The sequence below is a fragment of the Podarcis liolepis genome (assembly GCF_965112155.1).
Source record: "Podarcis liolepis genome assembly, chromosome: Z".
Taxonomy (NCBI): Eukaryota; Metazoa; Chordata; class Lepidosauria; order Squamata; family Lacertidae; genus Podarcis; species Podarcis liolepis.
In genome coordinates this window covers 26,272,882-26,292,725 of record NC_139570.1, presented here as the reverse complement: position 1 = coordinate 26,292,725, position 19,844 = coordinate 26,272,882, and the positions used below count along the sequence as shown (strand labels likewise).

General features: G+C 41.7%; 1 protein-coding gene across 2 annotated transcripts in view; it reads left to right on the top strand.

The window, feature by feature from the left end:
* The window catches only part of DCX (doublecortin), a 123,487-nt gene extending 110,211 nt beyond the window's left edge, over positions 1-13,276 (top strand). For both annotated transcript variants that reach the window (XM_083485302.1, XM_083485301.1), the window contains exons 6-7: positions 3,669-3,763; positions 8,852-13,276. In XM_083485302.1, the coding sequence (XP_083341428.1) occupies positions 3,669-3,763; positions 8,852-8,908 (152 nt within the window). In that variant the 3' untranslated portion in view covers positions 8,909-13,276. The remainder of the gene's footprint in view (positions 1-3,668; positions 3,764-8,851) is intronic.
* The last annotated feature ends 6,568 nt before the right edge of the window (positions 13,277-19,844 follow it).

The following is a 19,844-nucleotide window of genomic DNA, read 5'->3' as shown; positions in this document are numbered from 1 at the left end:
ATATCAGTACTAAAAGATTTTACAGAGAAGTTTAAATGTATGATTTATTGGTGGCAGAGTGTTGCATCCTACTAGGATGTAATCAGATCAGACCCTTTAAAATGAATGGTCCTATGTTGGTCATGTCTATTAATTTCAATGGGTCTATCAAAAACATTTTTTTTTAAATGCCCGTGCAGATTTTCATTACAGCAAATAACAAACCAATCAAGAATTGTAACTATACTGTGACAAAAGGAGATTTCTTTCAAGGCTCAACCTAGATCAGGTGTTCTCAAAGGTGTTGTAAGAGGCACCCCCAAATAAAAAAAGAGAGAGAGCAAAGACTCCCCAAGTGTAACCAAAATGACACCATTAGGAAAATTAATCATTTTCTATAATGAAGTTCAATACAAAGGAAGGCCTCAAACGCCCTACTTTTAATAAAGCTAATGCATCTAATTAGACGTAGGGGAGGCAAAAAGACCCTAGAACTACTTTCAAAAACAGTGGAATCATTTTGCAACCAAGACGAAACCAAAATATAAACTGAATTCTATTCTCCTTTCAATAAAATATGTAAATTGTTCCAAATACTACAAATAATACACTTTCTTATTTGATCCATATTCAAACGCTTCTGTAAAATATTGCTACATACATACACTTTCATCTCCAAGCGGTGAGAGATTTTACTGGTCTGCATACCACAGGTTTGGTTTCCTCATTTCTGGGAAAGCCCATGTCATTGTATAAAATCCTCATCAGCTTTCCAGAAAGGACAGTCAGGGAGATTGTGGAGTTCAGGGAATGAGGGCAAATATAAAGAAAACACACACATCATCAAGCACCTCATAGCATGTCCAAAGCAGGAATAAATAATTCCTCTTTCGTGGTGGGCAGAGAATTTTACAAAAATTAGGGTTGTTTTTTTAGCTCAGCACTAGTTTGTACTAATTGGTCTTTGCCAGTTGACTTTCCAACCTCAGCTTCCTAGCTATATCAAACCTTCGTTGTGTGATGTGGAGAGGATTCCATGTTGCTTTAAGGCCAATTAACATTCCCATGCCCTTTGCAAGTACCAGGGGGAAGATCCATAGGACATTGATTTTAAATTAAAAACATGACCTTCTCATGCTAGTGTCTAGCAGGCTGAGCCTGAATGGGGAAGGCACGATCTTCTAGCCAATGAGAATCTGGCTGGGCACTTCTCATTCATTGCTTCCCTAAAGGCCTGCAGAGAAAGGGATGCATTTTCACAAGACTGCAAGCTCTAGCAAAACACCCACAGAATGCCAGCCTGGCTTGATCTTTTGAATGTTTACCAAGAATCCTTATTACAAGTGGATCTACTGCGGTCTGGATAGTCTGCAAAGGAGACTTCTAGATTATTACTTAATGCTCTGGTCTGTATATAATGTAGCAAATGTTGCATTGTTTTCCTGCCCTCATCCCATATTTGCCTCCCCGCCCCCCATTTTATGTTCTCTACAACAAGACTATGAGGCAGGTTAATGTGAGCGTTTTTGACCCAAGATCAGCAGGTGAGCTTCTTATTGCAAATATAACAGACAGAAAGGAAAGAAAGAATGAAAGATCCACTCACATTAACAATAAGAATAATCCACCAATCCTAATTTAAGTATATGTATTAATATAGGCAGTCCATACATATACATTGCTGTTATAGCACATGTGATAGAAAGAAGAGTTTCTTCGTAGACTTAAGCCTACTTCTCTCAGAGCTGGTAAACCTGTATTTATAGTTTAGGAAGCCAAGATGAGAACATGTTGGGGAGTTTTCCTTGAACCAGTACATTCAGAGCACATAGCACCTCACTCCAAAGAAAAATAGGAACTATTGTTTGTTAAGGATGATGGGAGCTTTAGCTTTTATGAGTTCCCCGGATTCTTTGTGTGAAGCCATGCGCTTTGAATGTGTGATGTGGATGTGACTCAAGTCAGACCTTTGGTCCGCCCAGCTCAATATTGTATCTACACTGACTGGCAAGAGCAGTTTAGGGTTTCAGGTAACAGTTTTCCCCAACTCAACATAGGTATATCAAGGATTGAAACTGAGGCCTTCTGTGTGTAAAGCACGTGCTCTGCCACTGAGCAGACTTTATCTATAGATAGTACCTTACATGATTGAATACTTCTCTGTACAAATGCATATACAGTGGTACCTCGGGTTAAATATGCTTCAGGTTACAGACTCTGCTAACCCAGAAATAGTACCTCGGGTTAAAAACTTTGCTTCAGGATGGGAACAGAAATCATGCTCCAGCGGCAGGGCGGCAGCAGGAGTCCCCATTAGCTAAAGTGGTGCTTCAGGTTAAGAACAGTTTCAGGTTAAGAACGGACCTCCGGAACGAATTAAGTACTTAACCAGAGGGACCACTGTATAAATAAATCCATGCACATAGAAAACTAGCTAGGGCAGAATGCTTTGCCTGACACCGAGCTTTCAGTATGGAGGGATTTTTAAAAATATATTTATTTTTTGGTACAGTCGTACCCTGGTTGTCAAACACCCTGGAACTCAGACGTTTTGGCTCCCGAACGCGGCAAACCCGGAAGTGATTGTTCTGGTTTGTGAATGTTCTTTTGGAACCCGAACATCTGATGGGGCTTCTGTGGCTTCTGATTGGCTGTAGGAGCTTCCTGTAGCCAATCAGAAGCCACAATTTGGTTTTCAAATGTTTTGGAAGTCAAACAGACTTCCAGAACAGATTCCATTCAACTTCCAAGGTATGACTGTATACATATTGATTTCATAGAATCATAGAATCATAGAGCTGGAAGAGACCACAAGGGCCATCGAGTCCAACCCCCTGCCAAGCAGGAAACACCATCAGAGCACTCCTGACATATGGTTGTCAAGCCTCTGCTTAAAGACCTCCAAAGAAGGAGACTCCACCACACTCCTTGGCAGCAAATTCCACTGTCAAACAGCTCTTACTGTCAGGAAGTTCTTCCTAATTTGTATGTGCTGCTGAGTTGCCACCTAAAGAGGTACCACTAGGATACAGGTTTACCATCTTACTGAGGACAAGATATGTTGGCAAGAATTGGGGACAAAGAGAAAGAATTGCTGTTCAACTCCAGGTGGGACAAAATACATCGATGTGTTCACAAAGTTATAGATAGGCAAAAAGGGGAGGGAAAACTGCTAAGGTTATCTGCTAATGACATATAAAGATTTTCTATGGAAGATCTACTGGCCTGGATTTTTTACCCTTTTGTGGAAAAATACCTTTTTGTGACTTTGCAAAAGGGCATTGTGCTGATGAAAGTTAAAGAAGTGTTAAAGTGCAAATTTAAAGTGCACAATTTTCAGCTCCAATCTTATCTTTCTTTGGAAGGAAAGGAAGGATTTAAATTCAATAAATAAAAATAATTCAATCAAAACTGTTTCAAACTCAGCATTTCCTATCCTTCTTGAAGCACCTAAGTCATGTTTTCAAAAACACGACCTGTTACTTGCAAAGCAAAAGATGTGTAGACAGACAGATACCTCAACTGTGAGGTTGGAAAAGAAACTTCATCTGAACCAGCAAATCATGATTTAAAAGTTTTATTTTGGAATTATGCTTCATAAACTGGAACATTTCAATGGGAAACTGAATAGGCATTAAAATATATATATTGTCTTTGTTCATTGCTGATTTCTCCTTTGCTTTGTACAGCCAATGGAACATCAAGCAGCCAACTGTCCACACCCAAATCGAAGCAGTCTCCAATCTCCACACCCACCAGCCCAGGGAGCCTCCGTAAGCACAAGGTATTACGTTTCTTATACCTTACTAAACCTCCTACATGATTATTACCTGCCTGCACCACTGAAAGAGTTTGGGAGGGCAGGAGGAGTACCTGGACTGCTCCACTGGAAATAGCCAGATGGTGGTAAGGCAGTCACTGGTTCAGCTGCAGTCTAGTAACTATAAAGGATCTCTATGCTTGATTCTGCATGGGGCTGACATTTTGGTTGGTGGTGCAATCAACTGTTAGGGCTCACCCACTCTTCTGTGCTGGTTTCCCCCAGGGAAATCTGATCTTCAGCGCTGAATTGGGTTTTCTGCAGATTGATGTTTGCTCCAATTTAGCACTCAAGAGTGAGTTCTCTGGGGGAAAGCAGCAAGGAAAAGGCAAAACCACTTGAAGCCATGCCTAGAAAGCACAGGACAAGAGGGAAACAGCTCAGACTTGTGCTTTCTAGGCATGAGGAAAGTGGAAGTGGATGAGCCCTCATACAGAATTCCTATTGTGCCATGATGTCCAGGCACAGACCCACTCTTTAAACCTCTGTGTCCAAGTGTGGGTTTTTTGTCCAGACTCTGTGTTTTACCATTGAATTGGAGCAAATGGCAATGCATAGAAAACCCAATTGCAGTTTGCTTCGATTCGGTGGCAAAACATGGATTCTCTCAGGGAAAGTGCTGGGACAAAAAACCAAAACAAAACTGTTTGGACATGGAGCTTTGAAGCCTGGGGCTGTGCCTAGAAATGCAACACAAAAGGAAGTCTGAATGAGTCATTAGTCTCAGCTGTCCATCTACATTTTAGCAAGAATAGTGTATTGACCTTCCAGGATTGTTGTAAAATGTAAGGCTTACTGAAATCCTTTGAAAACAAACATACTGTGTGTGTGTGTGTGTGTGTGTGTGTGTGTGTACGCATACACATACATGTGTTTGTGCATGATATCTAATGTTTTCAAATATCTATACAGACAGAGATACTTATAAAAATGATTGTCATTCTGGAAAGTACATTCTTTCATCTTCATTTATATGTACAGCAGACATAGTCATCTGTTGTATTTCTTGGGTGAACAGGAAATAAGGCATATTGTATCATGAAAGCTGAAATGAATGGAAAGTGTTGATTGATTAAGAATGGAGATTTTGTATATTGTGATCATAGTCACTTTCTACTCCAGACAATGGCCTAAGAATACCCTCATTACTGTTGTGGCATTCCGCCCCCCAAGCCCCCAAACCATGGAAACTGCTGCCAGTTATACATTACTGCAAATGATTTTCATTGATTTGGGATGAGCAAACATCCCACCTCAGGAAATCTCCTTCATAAATTATCCAGATTAATAAACTTGATCAATTTCCAAACATCCTCTCCAGACCTCTGGACCTATTTAGATTATTCTAAATAGCTAATCTGGATACGTTTCGCAGTTGACCAGAAGTGAAATGGATCCATGAGGGTAGACTCCCTAAATACAGGCTTTAATTACAGGTTTGTTGCAATTTCCTGACTTCTCTTTCTCTGACTCGTTAACACTCTATTTCTCCACATGAATGCTTGCAGGGACCGAAAAAGTATTGTGCAAACCAGCCCTTAATAAGGACAGTCAGTCAGCAAGAGCTTTCAGAGATGGTAGTTTACATTAAAAAAAAAAAAATCGAATCCTAATTGTGTGTGTTTCCTCTGCCCAGATTTTCCCCACTGTATATTTTCTATAGGAACCTTCTGCTGCCATCATAATGAGATACAGCCAAGTGAGACCCTGGTGAACTTCTACAATGTCTTCTTAAGATCAGTGAAAAGGACGACAGTTCAGGGGCAATAAAAGTTCCTTTTGAGCAAGTGATGCTTATACATGAATCTAAAGGAACTGAAATGAATGTGATGGCTCTATGTATTAACTGCATCCATCACTAATGATGATTTTGTTCAACGTTCCTGGGGCTTCATTTGAATGGTGGTTTTGATTGAAACTGTAGCAGAAATATGTTCTGAAACACAGTACCACAAGCTCCCTCTGCTCACCAATGAAACCAAAAGTAAAGGTTTTAGGTCCTAAACCTATTCATTCCCCACATTTCATCAGCATTCCGTTCACATAGCATTTCATTTTTTCACCTGTCTGTTTCACTTTCTGGAAGGTGTAGATTTTCAAGGAAAGATCAGCATCAGAAAGGCTATGAAAAAGGGAGGTACTCCAACTATGTTACCTGTAGGCTCTAATGGACCACGGTGGAGCAGGTGCTGTTACCAGCTTACAGAAGGCTTTGGGTAGCTGGGATGAGGTTTGGGTTCTTTAAATGCATTCATTAAAGATTTAACAATACAGTATCAGGGGCAGACCTTAGTTATATGAAGCCCTGCAGGAGGCCAATTGATGCTGTCCCCACAGCCCTTACAACACCAGTTTAAGTGCTTGCCCAGCTTTGGGAAGGAGGAAGGAGGACTCTAGGACCCTGTCAGAGCCCCTTCACACCTGAATGGTCAGGAGGTTGTGGACTCTCTTTGCATGGAGGTTTTAAAGCAGATGTTGGATGGCCATCTGTCATGGATGCTTTAGTTGAGATTTCTGCATTGCAGGGGGTGGGACAAGATGGCCCTTGGGGTCCCTTCCAACTCTAAGATTCTATGCTTCTATGACTGAGTTTACTTGTATACCGCTTTTTGCTCAATGAGCTGCGCCAAAAGCAGCTTTCGAAACCTCAAAGTACAGAGAATTGAAAATGCAAATATACAAAGTGCAGAACATGTCAGTAAATTAAAATAAAAAATCCTGGCACTAAAACAATTTTAAGGTTTGTGCCAGGTGGTCCTCCCTGAGGAGAATATTCCATAAACAGGAGACTACTAGAGAGAAGGCTTATTTTCTTTTCCCCACACTCCATTGGAGGGTGGCATGCAGTGAAGAGCCTCAGATAATGATCTCAGATTCTTGACAGTAATATATGGGGAAAGGCGGTCCTTTAGGTATAGTAGTCCTGAGTCATATAAAGCTTTGAAGGTCAAAAATAGCACTATGACTGGAACCCAGAAACTGGCAACCAGTGCTGATAGGACAGAATAGGTGTTATATGCTCATGCCTTCTTTTCCTAGTTAATCATCTAGCTGCCACATCTTCAGTAGCTGTAGTTTCCACACAGTCTTCAAAGGCAGCCCCATTTGCTGTCATCCCTGACTACTCTCTATGCTGACTGGGACAGATGGGCATTGGAGTGACAAATTCCCTAACACTGCTAAAGATGCCCTTGTAACAGCATTCATGACCACTTGGTCCCTAGGAAGATGAAGAGCAGATCAAGAAGTGGGCTAGAGGTCAGGAAAAGCGTCCTAAACTGGTGTTAATCCAGAACTGGTGCTATATGTTCACACCTTCTTGTTCCAGTTAACAATCTGAGAGATACTTGTGCCTTGCAACACTGGGCTAAATGTCCGAATGTAAGATTGTAAGATGTCCGAATGTAAGATTGACAGGACTCCTTAGAAGGTCATGACTCCAGCAGACCTCTTCCTTTGTGCTTAGAATTTAAAGTGAAATATAGAGAAAAGCTTCATCAAAATTTGGGGAACTTCTGGAAACATGCTCAGCAGTAGAGCATACGCTTTGCATGCAAAAGATCCCAAATTCAATCCCTGGCACTATAAAAAGTTCGTGTCTGAAAGACAGGAAAACCATTAAAGTCCTAGACAGAAAATAACTTTTTGAGGCTGTGTTTGGATCAAACTGTACTTGCCACCCAAATTCCTACTATGGAGCCAGAAACTCTGGACTTTGGCAACATCACTACTTACTGGAACTGGGGGGGGGGGTGCGGGTCACTGTCCACAAGCAAGTGGAAACTGGGCATACCAAGCACCCCACTGTATCTTTTTTGTTCATCAAAATGCTCAAATACTGGCGATTCTACTCCATTAAGCAATGAAAGACATGCAGATAATTACAAAGCTTTAGCAGGCATTTTGCTATTCCCTTATAAGGACACTTTTAAAAAATGTTGAGATTAATGCTTTATTCTGCCAGCTGCAAAGTACTGTATAATTGTATTTTGCTAGTGCTGTCACAGTAGCCTTCTGGGACAGGACTGCCTGTAGCAGCTCTAGGGTCTTCTAATTTTCCATCCCATGCTCCCTCCCATGCTCCTATGATGGATCATGGTATTGCATGCAAACTCATCTACAAACATAGAGTGATGGCGTTGTTCTCATTTGCAGTGACAGGTGGATCATGTGAAAAAACAGTTCACCAACAGAGGCAGATATCTTCCTATATACATAAAAAGTAAGGCTGTCATCACGTAGCTCAGGATTTGTAGTGCCACATCACAATCCTGATTTTGTATGAAATGAGGGTGGGATAAAGTGAGAAGGGAAAAGTGGTGGTTTAGAGCAACAGAAGATGCTTGAATACAGCAAGGATAGAGAAAGCTGAGAGGAATATAATGGTTTTAAACAACAGCAAAGGTTTGAGTAAAGTACCTTAATACAACGGAATATTTGAGGGCCCTGCATCCTTTATCTCTCTCCCATGAGGCAGCTGAGGAATGGAATAGAGAAGGTTCAGTATAGTGAGACGGATGGTACACTGAAAGGGGAAGAAGTGGCTGTTCTAAACAATGACAGAAGTTTGAGTAAAGTGGAGATGGAAAGACACAGAGGGAAAATGGCAGTTTCAAACAATGGCAGAGGTTTGAATAAAGTAAGAATGGAGCAAAAGTGTGAGAGAAAAGTAGCATTTTTAAACAGTGGAAGAGGTTTGAGTACAGTGATGAGGAGATGGCAATGAAGGGAGGGGAAGCAGCAGTTTAAAAAAAGATTTGGGTTAAAATAAGAATCCCCTGGAAAGAGGAATAGATTTTCAACCACTCTGAGAATTGTAACTCTGTAAGGGGAACAGAGGTCTCGGTACCCTTAGCAAACTACAGTTCCCAGGATTATTTGGGGGAAACCATGTTTAAAGTGGTATGACACTGCTTTAAATGTATATTGTATATTGCAGATTGGGCCTAAGTCTGCAATGATTATTTGTGCACTGAGTCACTGAAGCAGTTCCTCATTGATGCAGAAGAGGCTAATTGTGGGAGTTAACACGTTTTCCCTTTCTCCTTACAGGACTTGTACCTGCCTCTATCCTTGGACGACTCTGATTCCCTTGGAGACTCCATGTAAAGAAGCCCCCTTCCCTGTGTCCACACTCCATTTTAGATATAGCACCACACTTCTGCCAAAAGGAGCAGAAAGGTCACTGGTGCAAATCCAAGGATACAAAAGTTATGTCTTTTCTTTTCTTTTCCTATATTTCTCCTCTGTGCCACAAAACCAACACCTATGAATCCACAGAGATAAAGGGATACCGATCATCTGAGTAACTTCATAGGAAAGATAAGTGGCCATTATTGGCAGCTTGAAGTCAGAAGGCTTGAATCCTCATGCTCTTCTCACACATTTTAGCCCAAGCGTTTCCTTTTCTTAAAAAAAAACCCTATAACATACTGACTTTATTTATTTGGCTGCCAGTCAGGTGACAACTTTCTTTTGCAAATGTTCCATTAGCAACTCTGTCCAAAGCCCAAGAGTGGAAACAGGTCTATCCACCAGCACCTCCCCCCCCCCCCCAAATACCAATGAATACCAGCAACTCTGCAAAAGCAGACCTGTTTCCAATGCTGGGTCTCTGAGTTTAACACCTGCATATTGTCTGATGTTAACTCACAGCCAGTGGGAGGCAACTCTTGTCTCTTTGTGAACATCCATATAAGTACAAGGGTGACTGGACAATGCTAAGAAATAAAGAGCTACATATCGTGATTTTCTCCTCAAATAGGACACAGGGATATGTCCTAATAAACACACAAAGTTGTTTTAGCGGGTGGGATTTGGGAAGCCACCCTGCTGGCTCTGCTTGCCAACTCTGCTCTCCATCTTTTCCTCTTCCTCAGTTGTACCTCAGTCTCCCAACCCACCTCAGCTGAGCAAAACTCACCTTGGCCTCATCCCCTCACCCTACCATATTCTCTTCAATTGCCCCAAATCACCTCTGCCCCATCTTTTCCTCCCCTTCTGTCTCACTTCAACCCTTCCAATGTGCTCAGCCTTTTTCTTCCTTCTTTGTCTGGTCTCCCTCCAAATCACATAAGCCCCATCTTTTCCTTCTCCACTTCACCTCAACACCCCACCATATCCATGCTCTCAGCCCTATCTTTGCTTCCTTTCACCTGAGCACCTTGGCCCTATCCTCAAATCTGTCTTCCACCTATACTCAAGTCCTACCACCTGCCCATCCTCACCATCAGCCCCCCCCCCCATTTTTGATCAGATGGAACCAGCCCTGGTCCTGAGGCACTCCATGGCTGCACAGATGATGGCTCCACTGCCCCTCAATGCCCTCTGCTTTGAGGCCATTGGTCACACATATACGTACATTTATATATACATACATATGACCAGCAATAAACATGGTCTGGTTGATATGAAGTTACTGAAATGGTATCTCTCTATCTCTGTGGAGACTATCAATGCCTTGCAAACAGCCAACACTGAAAACACTGTGAAAAAAAATTGTTTTCAGGTCTAACACCTTCAGCTTATTATTAATTTTTAATAACAAGAAATCCATACAACTTTTATAGAGGAAAACAAATAATGTTAGCTGTGTCTTAGAGTCAGCTCTTCAATATCCTTTTTTTAAAAAAAGAAAACTGGTGACTTTCTTTTGCTTTAAAAAAGAAACAAAATTTTAAAATATACAAAAAAAAGTTCAACACAGTAAGTGTTTTGAAGTCACTGCCAAACTGACATCAGAGGTTCATAAAATGGGAGGGGTCTGCATGGGGTGGGGGAGGGATATCGCAATTAATTCAAAATGGTTAATATTTTGAGAGTGTTTGTAACATGCTTAAGGTTATGTTTTTAATTTTCTGTATTTCAATAATTCTAACTATGGCCAGATGCTCAGACTGTAGAACTGTTAGGATGTTCATGATATGGTATTATAAACTTTTATCTTGAAGCAGTGCATTATAGTGAAATGGGAAGAAAAGGAATCCATTCAATTTTTTAAAAATAATCATTGATGCAAAGTTCACAGTTTTATACAGACCTGGCCATTTTATTTACTGGGTCTGGATACACGTACCAGATAATATTGTGCATTGCATTATTCCTTATTTGTAGGAATAAGCTCTACATAATCTTGCAAAATGTTATCAGAGCAATACCCATATAACCAACCTTGGGGATTGCTTTCCCCACTCTCCTTTAGATTCATTTGCAAACCGTTGTGAGTTTAGAATGTATTGCAGCAATTGTACTTTTGATAAGGTTATGTTTTCATTTTGCAATTTCATTTTGTGAGCCACCTTGGGCAATTTGCATAAAGTTGAAAGGCATATGGAAATTTCTAATAATAAATAATACTTCACACTGGGGTACTTAACTCTACAACAACTTTTGGCTATTAGAGGAAGACAATGCTTGGCCCAAAGTTGGTATTTGGTGGTTAGCTTTTGCATTCCTTACCACTGGCATCTTTGTGATTCATGTGGCAATGTGGATAAGCCAAGCTTGCAGTTTTGTTTTAATTATTTTTAAAATAGAAGGTTTCAGACTACCCAATGGCTGCAGTTTTAGTAGAGACCCTGCATCACAAGGGCAAGTGAGGATCTACCCTTTGTTGAACCAAGCAGTTAAAACCTAGGGTTTCCTTATCTCTATGCCATTGTTTGGCCAAAGCTATCTAAACTTTGGTTCAGAAGATTCAGAATTCATGTAAGTTCAATGGTCAGATCACTGTGGAGAAGGCTGGCTTTGAGGACAAAGCATAGGGAAGGCCTACAGGAAAAAAAATTCCAGTGTGTGTTTGATATCTGGCAGATCTGGTGTATGAATTGGAGCAGGTCTCTTAATTTCTCTGTGCCTCAATTTACCGTATCTGTCAAATAAGGACAGTAATACTTTCTCTACCTCATGGGGAGGGATTGGGAGGGTTGGCCAGTGAGTCCTTTCGTTGATGCCGTTAAATATTTTTGGATCATCTGGTGGGAAAGTGCTGTCTGTGACCTCCTAGGGACTAGTATTGAGGAAAGATTGTCAGGTTTCTTTGGTCAATTCCAGTGATGGCTTCTTGGGGTTAACTTAGAAGGCACTGTTGCTTGCTAAAGCTGCCAAGTGGCCCTGACACAGAGCCAGTTCATACCCACAGTTGTCAGCACCAGAAGCAGCAAACTCTGTATGCTCACTGACCTCACCCCTCACAGAGGGGCACTGTGTACCATATGAGGCTCTGAATCCTGGTCATGAGCGTAGCATAGATTGTGAACTGCTTAAGGCCACACTCCAGTCTACTTGGAGATGTGTTTTGCTTGTGATGTTTGATCTCCTGTTCTCTCTCCTCTCAGTCTTGATAGGCTGCTCCCAATTGCCCCTCAGAGTGTGACCGGGAGCATGCACTGGATGAATGTGGAACTGAGGAATTGTTTCTGTTATAATATGATAGGGAAGCAGTACTCCACCATAGCACTGTTCCTTAGTAACATGGAGGAATAATGCAAATATTGCTCCATCCAGGAACTAAAGGTCTTTGTAATAATGTATAATCCAATCTTCACTATTTCAATAAGCAGGAAGAAAATGATCCGCAATACAGAACACACACCACCTCTCCTTTTCCTGTCCCCTACCCCCAAAACAGATCCTACACACAATTGGGTACAGTCCATTTGATTGCTGGTTTTGTGCAAGGCCCAAAAACTGAGCCTATGATTGGCAGGAATACTGTAGTCTTTTGAATGTTATACTCTGTTCTCCCCTCTTCATCATGTCCACAGGAGACAAAGCTAGATGGCTAATGCTATTAGCCACAATAGCTACATGTGACTCCAGAGGCAATAAACCTCTCAATGTCAAATGCTGGAGGCAAACAGTTGGGAAAAGCTGTTGACTTCATCCCCTGTTTGTAAGCTTTCCAGATGCTGGCCCCTGTTGGTAGACAGAATGTTGGGCTTTTGGTCCAATCCAGCAGGGCTTTTCTTATATTCTTAAGTAGAACATTGTTTACATGGAGTATGTTTCCCATTTACCAACAACAACAATGTGTTTATTTAAACAAGTTATACAGATATAGGCATTTTTCTTTGATTGCACTTAATAGTGGCATATCTGAGAGCCTGGACCAATATGGACTCCCTTGCCTGATGTGCTCCAATAATGCACATCACTCTTCTGAATAAGGGCCTGGCAAGATGAGGCTTTTGTAATAGTTTGTGTTGCCACGCATTGCATCAGCAAGCAAATATACAGCAGCCTAGTGGAAAGAGAAGGTAGATCTTTTTTTCCCACAAGGAAAAGAAAAGCCATTCAGACCTGCAAAGTGAAACAGGGTAAAGGGCCAGACTCCCAGGTTTTAGAAGCAATTCTTCAGGTAAACGTTCTTGAACTGTAGGTAGAAATCAGTGACCATGTCGGATGTAAAACTGCCTGTATAGTTGATGTTGCATGAGTCTTTATACAAAAATAAAAATAAAAAATGCATGCAGAATAGCAGTGTGTACAATGCTAGGTGTGTTCAGCTCTTAACTCTTGGAAAGGTTATTTGAAAAGAAAGAAAGAAGGATTACAGGGCACTTCTCTTATACCTGATTCATTGATGCAAGCACATGAGGTGGGTGGTCTCAACACTAACACTAACCCAGCAGTGACTGTCTAGGAGGGTGGTTTTCCATATCTCTGGGGAGAACCATTTCTACATTGGCTAACCTCTTGAGGAACCTCTACATTTCAGAGGATGCTGTGCGTGTTCTAGGGTGCAAATATTGTACACACAAAAAACAACAACTGGACAGGTCTGTGGGGCCTCACTATCATCCCATGTGAACTGAAAGTAAACTTTGGAACTGGGGCTAGCTTCATGTTTGGCAAAGTGTTTGCTGATGGACTGCCAATGCTCCTGTAGCAGGCTTATTTGATGGTTTTATGCTGGGCAGCAGTGGTGCTCTGATAAATGCTGAGCATTGGGAGTCCTGAAGGCCTGTTTTACTTTGAATTGAATGTTTCGTTTCCCACAATACCTCTGACTCATGCTACATTAGGCCCACAAGTGACATTATAATGGCTGTCTAGCATTTATTGAGTGGCTTGCGCAGGCACCTGCTGGCACCACCATTGGGCATGTTGTTGAGACTACCCCAAGCTGAGCCATGGGTTCCCTAGAGCACACACAACATTCTTCTGCAGTTAGAGAAAATGCCAGAAGATTGGGAACAGATGGCAAGCTCTAGGAAATGCCTGGCTGCTATTACTTATTTTCTCACTGAACAACTGTGACTAAGTTCTAAAGGACCTCCAGAAGTTCCTGGAACACAGCTCAGAAACCTCTGATCTAATCACTGTCACTGGCAGCATGCCTCTGAATCGCAATTGTTGGAAACCACAGGAGGGGGGTGTGCTCTTGTGCTCATGTCCTGCTTTCAGATTCCCCACAGGCATCTGGCTGGCCACTGTGAGAACAGAATGCTGGACTAGATGGGTCACTGACCTGATCCAGGTACAGGACTTCTGTTCTTCTGTTTTTAGTGGTTTCCCATTTTTGCCCAGTAAGTGGAGCTGCCTGTGTACATAAAGGGTGAAATAGTTCTAGGTAGTTGCTGGGGTTGTTCATCGGCTCCCTATTCCCCCAGTATCAGGTTCTTATGTAAAATTAATTATAAACCATTGCCAAACACAAGGCTGGCCTGAGGCAAAGGACAAGGAAGTACCACCCCCACCATCCCATTCAGTGTAGAAGCTGACTGCACTGGCAGATGAATCTTACTGAAATACTGACAACAATGTGACATTGCTCTCCACCACACCTGAGGGAAGCAGGTTGGTTTAAGAGGTGCCTGAGAGACCTGTGGTAAGGCAAGCCCTGTAACCAGTGTCGGAGGCAATATGTCTCTGATTGCCAGTTTCTGGGTATCAAGAGTGGAGAGGGTGCTGTTGTGCTCTGTTGTGTTGTGGCTTCCCAGTGGAACATCTGGTTGTCTTCTGTGAGAACAGAGGCTGGACCAGATGGGCCTTTGGCCTAATATAGCAGGGCTTTTGGCCTAATATAGCAGGGTTCAAACAATAGTCTGCCATCTCCTCCTCCCTCTCTTAAAATTTGTTTAAATTTTCCACACAGAATTCTGTACGACAAGGCTACTGCACTGATTCTGCTGCAAAAAATCACTGCTAAATTTCCCTTGGAGGAGGTGTGCCTTTGAACCAGGGATTAACTGGAATCATTCAAAGGATGCTGTAATCCAAAATCAAGTCCATTTATATTCTCAGACATAGTCTCAGACATCTGTCAGGGATTCTTTAACTGATTCATTGCAGGAGGTTGGACTATCAGGCATGGCCAAACTTGGCCCTCCAGCTGTTTTGGGATTACAACTCCTATCATCCCTAGCTAACAGGACCAGTGGTCAGGGATGATGGGAATTGTAGTTCCAAAACAGCTGGAAGGCCAAGTTTGGCCATGCCTGGACTAGATGAAACCTTGGGTTTGGAATCTACAGGATTGGGGATAAGGGACAGTCTAAGTCTGCTATGCTACTGATTGTTATGCCTTGTATATTTAACCCACCCTGGGAACAAAACTGGCTGAAGGGTGTGCTAAAAACAGAACAGTAGAATTGACTCCCTTGGAAGGTGGTGGGCTATCCTTCCATGGAGGTTTTTAAGCAGAGGTTGGATGGCCATCTATCATGGATGAGATTCCTGCATTGCAAGGGTTGGACAAGATGGCCTTCCCGTCCCTCCCAGCTCTACAATTCTATGAACTCTCTGAAGGATGGGCTAAAAGTTGAAATAATAGATACTGAAATGCTTAAGACTAGTGGTTGTTTTGCAGGTGTACTATGCAACAGATCGGGTGCAATAATAGGGCATTAGTGATGGATTTATGCTGGGCCATTCACACATCATTCTACTTTGTAAGTTGTTTTGTGATGCTTCCCCAACGTTATTGCCATCTGGAAGGGTACTATAACAAAAATGGAACACATACATACCTTGCAACATTTGTGGTATAAAAAGGATTTCAGCAGGAAGGATTTCAGCAGGAAGTTACAGGACATGCACTGATTGGAAACAAAATAGTATGTTCACCCCAAAGCGTTTGCAGGCACAAACAGTATTGGAAGCAGGACTGGGTATCTTTGCCCCAATACCATCATGAGCACAAATCGTCATAAATGCACAATGAAAAGGACATCTGGAGTGTCTCTATATACAGACAGACAGACAGACAGACAGACAGACAGACAGACAGACAGACAGACATAGCCCCCCATACTAATTCACCAACTTAAATCATTTTCCCTAATGCTGCCATTAACTGCAGAGGGGGAGGGATTTTCCTTTGTTTGGGAGATTCATATTTAGGCCATGGCGTTAGGGAAATGGATTCTATCCCCACTCCTGCCCCATTACAACCCTGATCCAGATCCTACAACCTCAACATGGAATGCTCCCATCCCATAAAGTTTGGCTCTTAGGACATTCATCTCTGCTTTTGTTTTACAGTGACCCAAAATCAGTTGTAAATATTTAAAGTTAAATCTGTTAAGACTTGGCACGTTTCCGTGAGAGTGCAGCTAGAAGTGTGAGATGACCATCTGCCCTAAAGCTATTTGAGCGCCTAACATCTGTATATATGCTGAAAGGACATATGTAAGAAACTGGAGCTCTCTACTTAAAAGTTTTTTGTTAAAACACACCCAGAGAAGTTTTGCTCACCATGCAGTTGTCACATTTTGCTTTCCGTTTTAACACACATGCACACACCAGCTGCAGATGTCTAGTGTTCAGCCATCTTTCAAAAGGAAAATTCAACAAGAGGGTGGCATTAACACCTAGGATTTAGAACTCTGGATGGTTTCTTATCTTCCAGTGAGACTCTTGCTCAGCAAGTTTGGCTACCACATTTCATTTCAGGATCTCTTTCTATGTATCTGTAGAGTTTCCCCAAGTTCTAGCATCTTCTCTTGGCTTGCCACTGCAGCTTAAAGCCCTAAATCTTCCCTCTTTTTCCCCTTTCTTTCCATACCAGTTCCTCAGTCCTTGATGAGGTAAAGAGAACCTCCTTCTTTCATTCCCTTCCTGCAGTCTATACCTCTTTCCTCCTCCTTAGCAAAATCCTTTCTTGGGGTTTACTTGTTCTCTTCACATCCATCTCAGCTGTCCTCTCCACCATATTCTCCCTGATAGGATATAGCTATAAAGCCTCCAGATATTGCATTTTCCGCAGTGGCTTTGCATGCATGGTGACATCCATAAGAGAATTTCCCTCATGTGCCCTCAGCCTGGATGCTTCCACATCCTGTCAAACCAACTGGGGTATCACACAAAAAGTTCCCACAGCAGCCACACAACTTGTATACAGCAAAAACTGCATCACTGAAATGTTTTAAAAGAGAAAAAGTATTGTCAACTATTTATCAGATTGGCAGTGCCAAACCTTCTCATGGAACCCCTATGGTTCAGAGGCAGTATGCAACTGAATGCCAGCTACTCAGAGACAACAGTGAGAGAGGGCTGTAGCCTTCATGCCCAGCTAATTGGCTTCCAAAAGGCATATGATTGGGTAGTATAGGAAACAAGATGCCAGAGTGGGTGAAACAATAGTCTTATCCAGCAGAGCTCATTTTCATTTCCCTCCTGCCAAACGTGGAACCTGCCTCGGACCATATTCTGCCTGTTTGCCTGACTGTACAATTCACCTTTTGTGGGGGTGAGGAGAGGGCAAATTAGGTAGGTCTGCATTAAAATGTGAACCAATTTTCTCCCCCATTCATATTCACAAGTAACCACAAAACAGGTCATATTCTAAAGCAGAAATAACTTGTTAGACAATTCTCATTTAAACTGCAGATCATCCCAGCTATTGACATTACAGCTTATGTTGTCAGCTTAGAAGATGGACTGAGTTTTATGCAATGCCAGTCTTACTCAGAGTAGACGCATTGGCATGGATAATTTAGGATCATTCATTTCAGTGGGTCTATTCCGAGTAGAATGTAGCTTGATGCAATCTATAGATGATAGACATATAAGAGTGAGCCCTTATGAAAAAAAGTTTTCAAGGTTAATGGTTCCCCAATTCTGCAAAATGATGGTAAGATCTGGAAGATAGCAAGGAGAAGCAGCTCACTGGATGGAGTAGAACCACTATGCTACCTTCCCAGGAGGTGGTTCACTGCTGCTTACTAAGAGCGGGATGGCCAAGGCGGTAGGGGCTTTGATGGAGTGCTGACATGCAAGTGGGAGCACCAGATTGGCTCCACCAGTGGTTTTGCATTGTGTCAACCTTCCCACCACTTCATCCCCTACCAGTAAGCAACTGCTGCAAAGACAGCATAGCAGCTCCGCCCCACCTCGAGAACTCCTTCTGGTAGCCAGGTCAACTTCCCACTTCTCCCTCCTTGTGTAGGCATCCTCTTATCTTATGGCTCCTCCAGATGACCTCTTTATTGAGAATTCAACATGATTTGCTTGCACAAAACTTACAAGGAGATTAGAATGCCCAGTCTTTACTGAGCATGTGTTCTGATTTGTTTGTAGGGAAGAGTTATACCATAATGAGCATTCATCCTGATTTGCTTGCTGGGTGATTATATCATTAGTCTTTTATCCTATGCTTTCTAGTGATTTCCCTGTCACTTTCCTAACTGCAAAAAACTTTTTTTTATTTTAAAGTGGATTTGCAACAGAACAAGCAATTTTATTTATTTCATAAAATTTATATACCACTTGATTGTAAAAAAAAATGAAAATCAAAGTGGTTTGCAAAAAGATGCAATAAAGTCCAAGGCAAAAAAATACAATGCTATAAAAAAATTAACAGTGCACACCTAAATATATGGCATGCAACAAAATTCTTTCTGCCAGATACCGACAGTCTGCCTTACAGCAGTGGTTCTCATTTCTACTTTCCTCTGGGCCACACTTTCAGAATAAAAATTTGCTCGTGCTACACCGGATAAGAAATACATTGGAAAACAAAAAGAATAAACTCCCACCAGTGCTTGATTTGTAACATAGAACACTATAATATGATCATGGGACATCCAGACAGTATAAAACAATGCAGCTACATAAGAACATGCATCATTCCCAAAGTATAGTATTGATTGTCCTTGAATCTTCCTGCCGTACTTGCCAGCCTCTCCTGCCACACCCTTTGAGAACCATGGCCTTACCGATTAGAGTTTTGAGAAGCACAGGTGGGGAGGGGGAGAGGTCCAATATGGATTCATTGGTGCTGCTCACCACCAGTGTTCTTAACCATAAGCATGCTGCACATTGACAGAAATAGCTGTAGTAGCAATCTCACAGTACTATCTGCATGGGACACATATGGCTTTCTGGAATCTGATCTATAGCTCTTTTGAGAAGTGGACTGTGTCCAGGGAAGTAGTCTGCTAAAACAAATCCCGATGGCTTGAGCTTCTGAGCTGATTTCGTATGATTCTTCTCATTCATGAAAAAATTAAAAGCTGCAATATAATATAACCAAGAGGTCATAATGTATTTTCTTCTATAGTTGTTCTTGTGTTGGGTGGGGTTAGAATAAAAGAGCATGGGAATTTTAAAGGGTTAATAAATCAAGGTGGGGTTTAAAGTTTAGCTGGCATACTTTAAACTCCCTGTACAGAACCTTGAAGGTCATCTCCTTTGTGCAAGCTGTTCTATTTTACAGGGTCAGGCAGTTTTTGTTTCGTTTAAATGACATATTTAATAAATGAGTGTTTGTAAAAAGGATGAATTAAATTAAATTAAGGGTGGGGGTTTTTTTTGTCTCTCTTTAGCAGGTGTAATAGGTTTTCATAAGCCTATGCAGAGTAATATGATATATTTGAGGAAGGATTTTCATGGTTTATATGTAGCTGGAAACTGGGTTGCATTTCCCTTTTTTCCCTTTTGGTCCAACAAAGATCACATCCCTTTTAGCAGATCTTCAAGATGTTTTTCATCTCATTAAGATGCCTCCCCTCCAATCACCTCTGAGGAACATCCACGTGGAACTGCATCATAGAAAGAAAGCAACACATGTTGAGACCGTGTCATGAAATCAGTTCCCCCA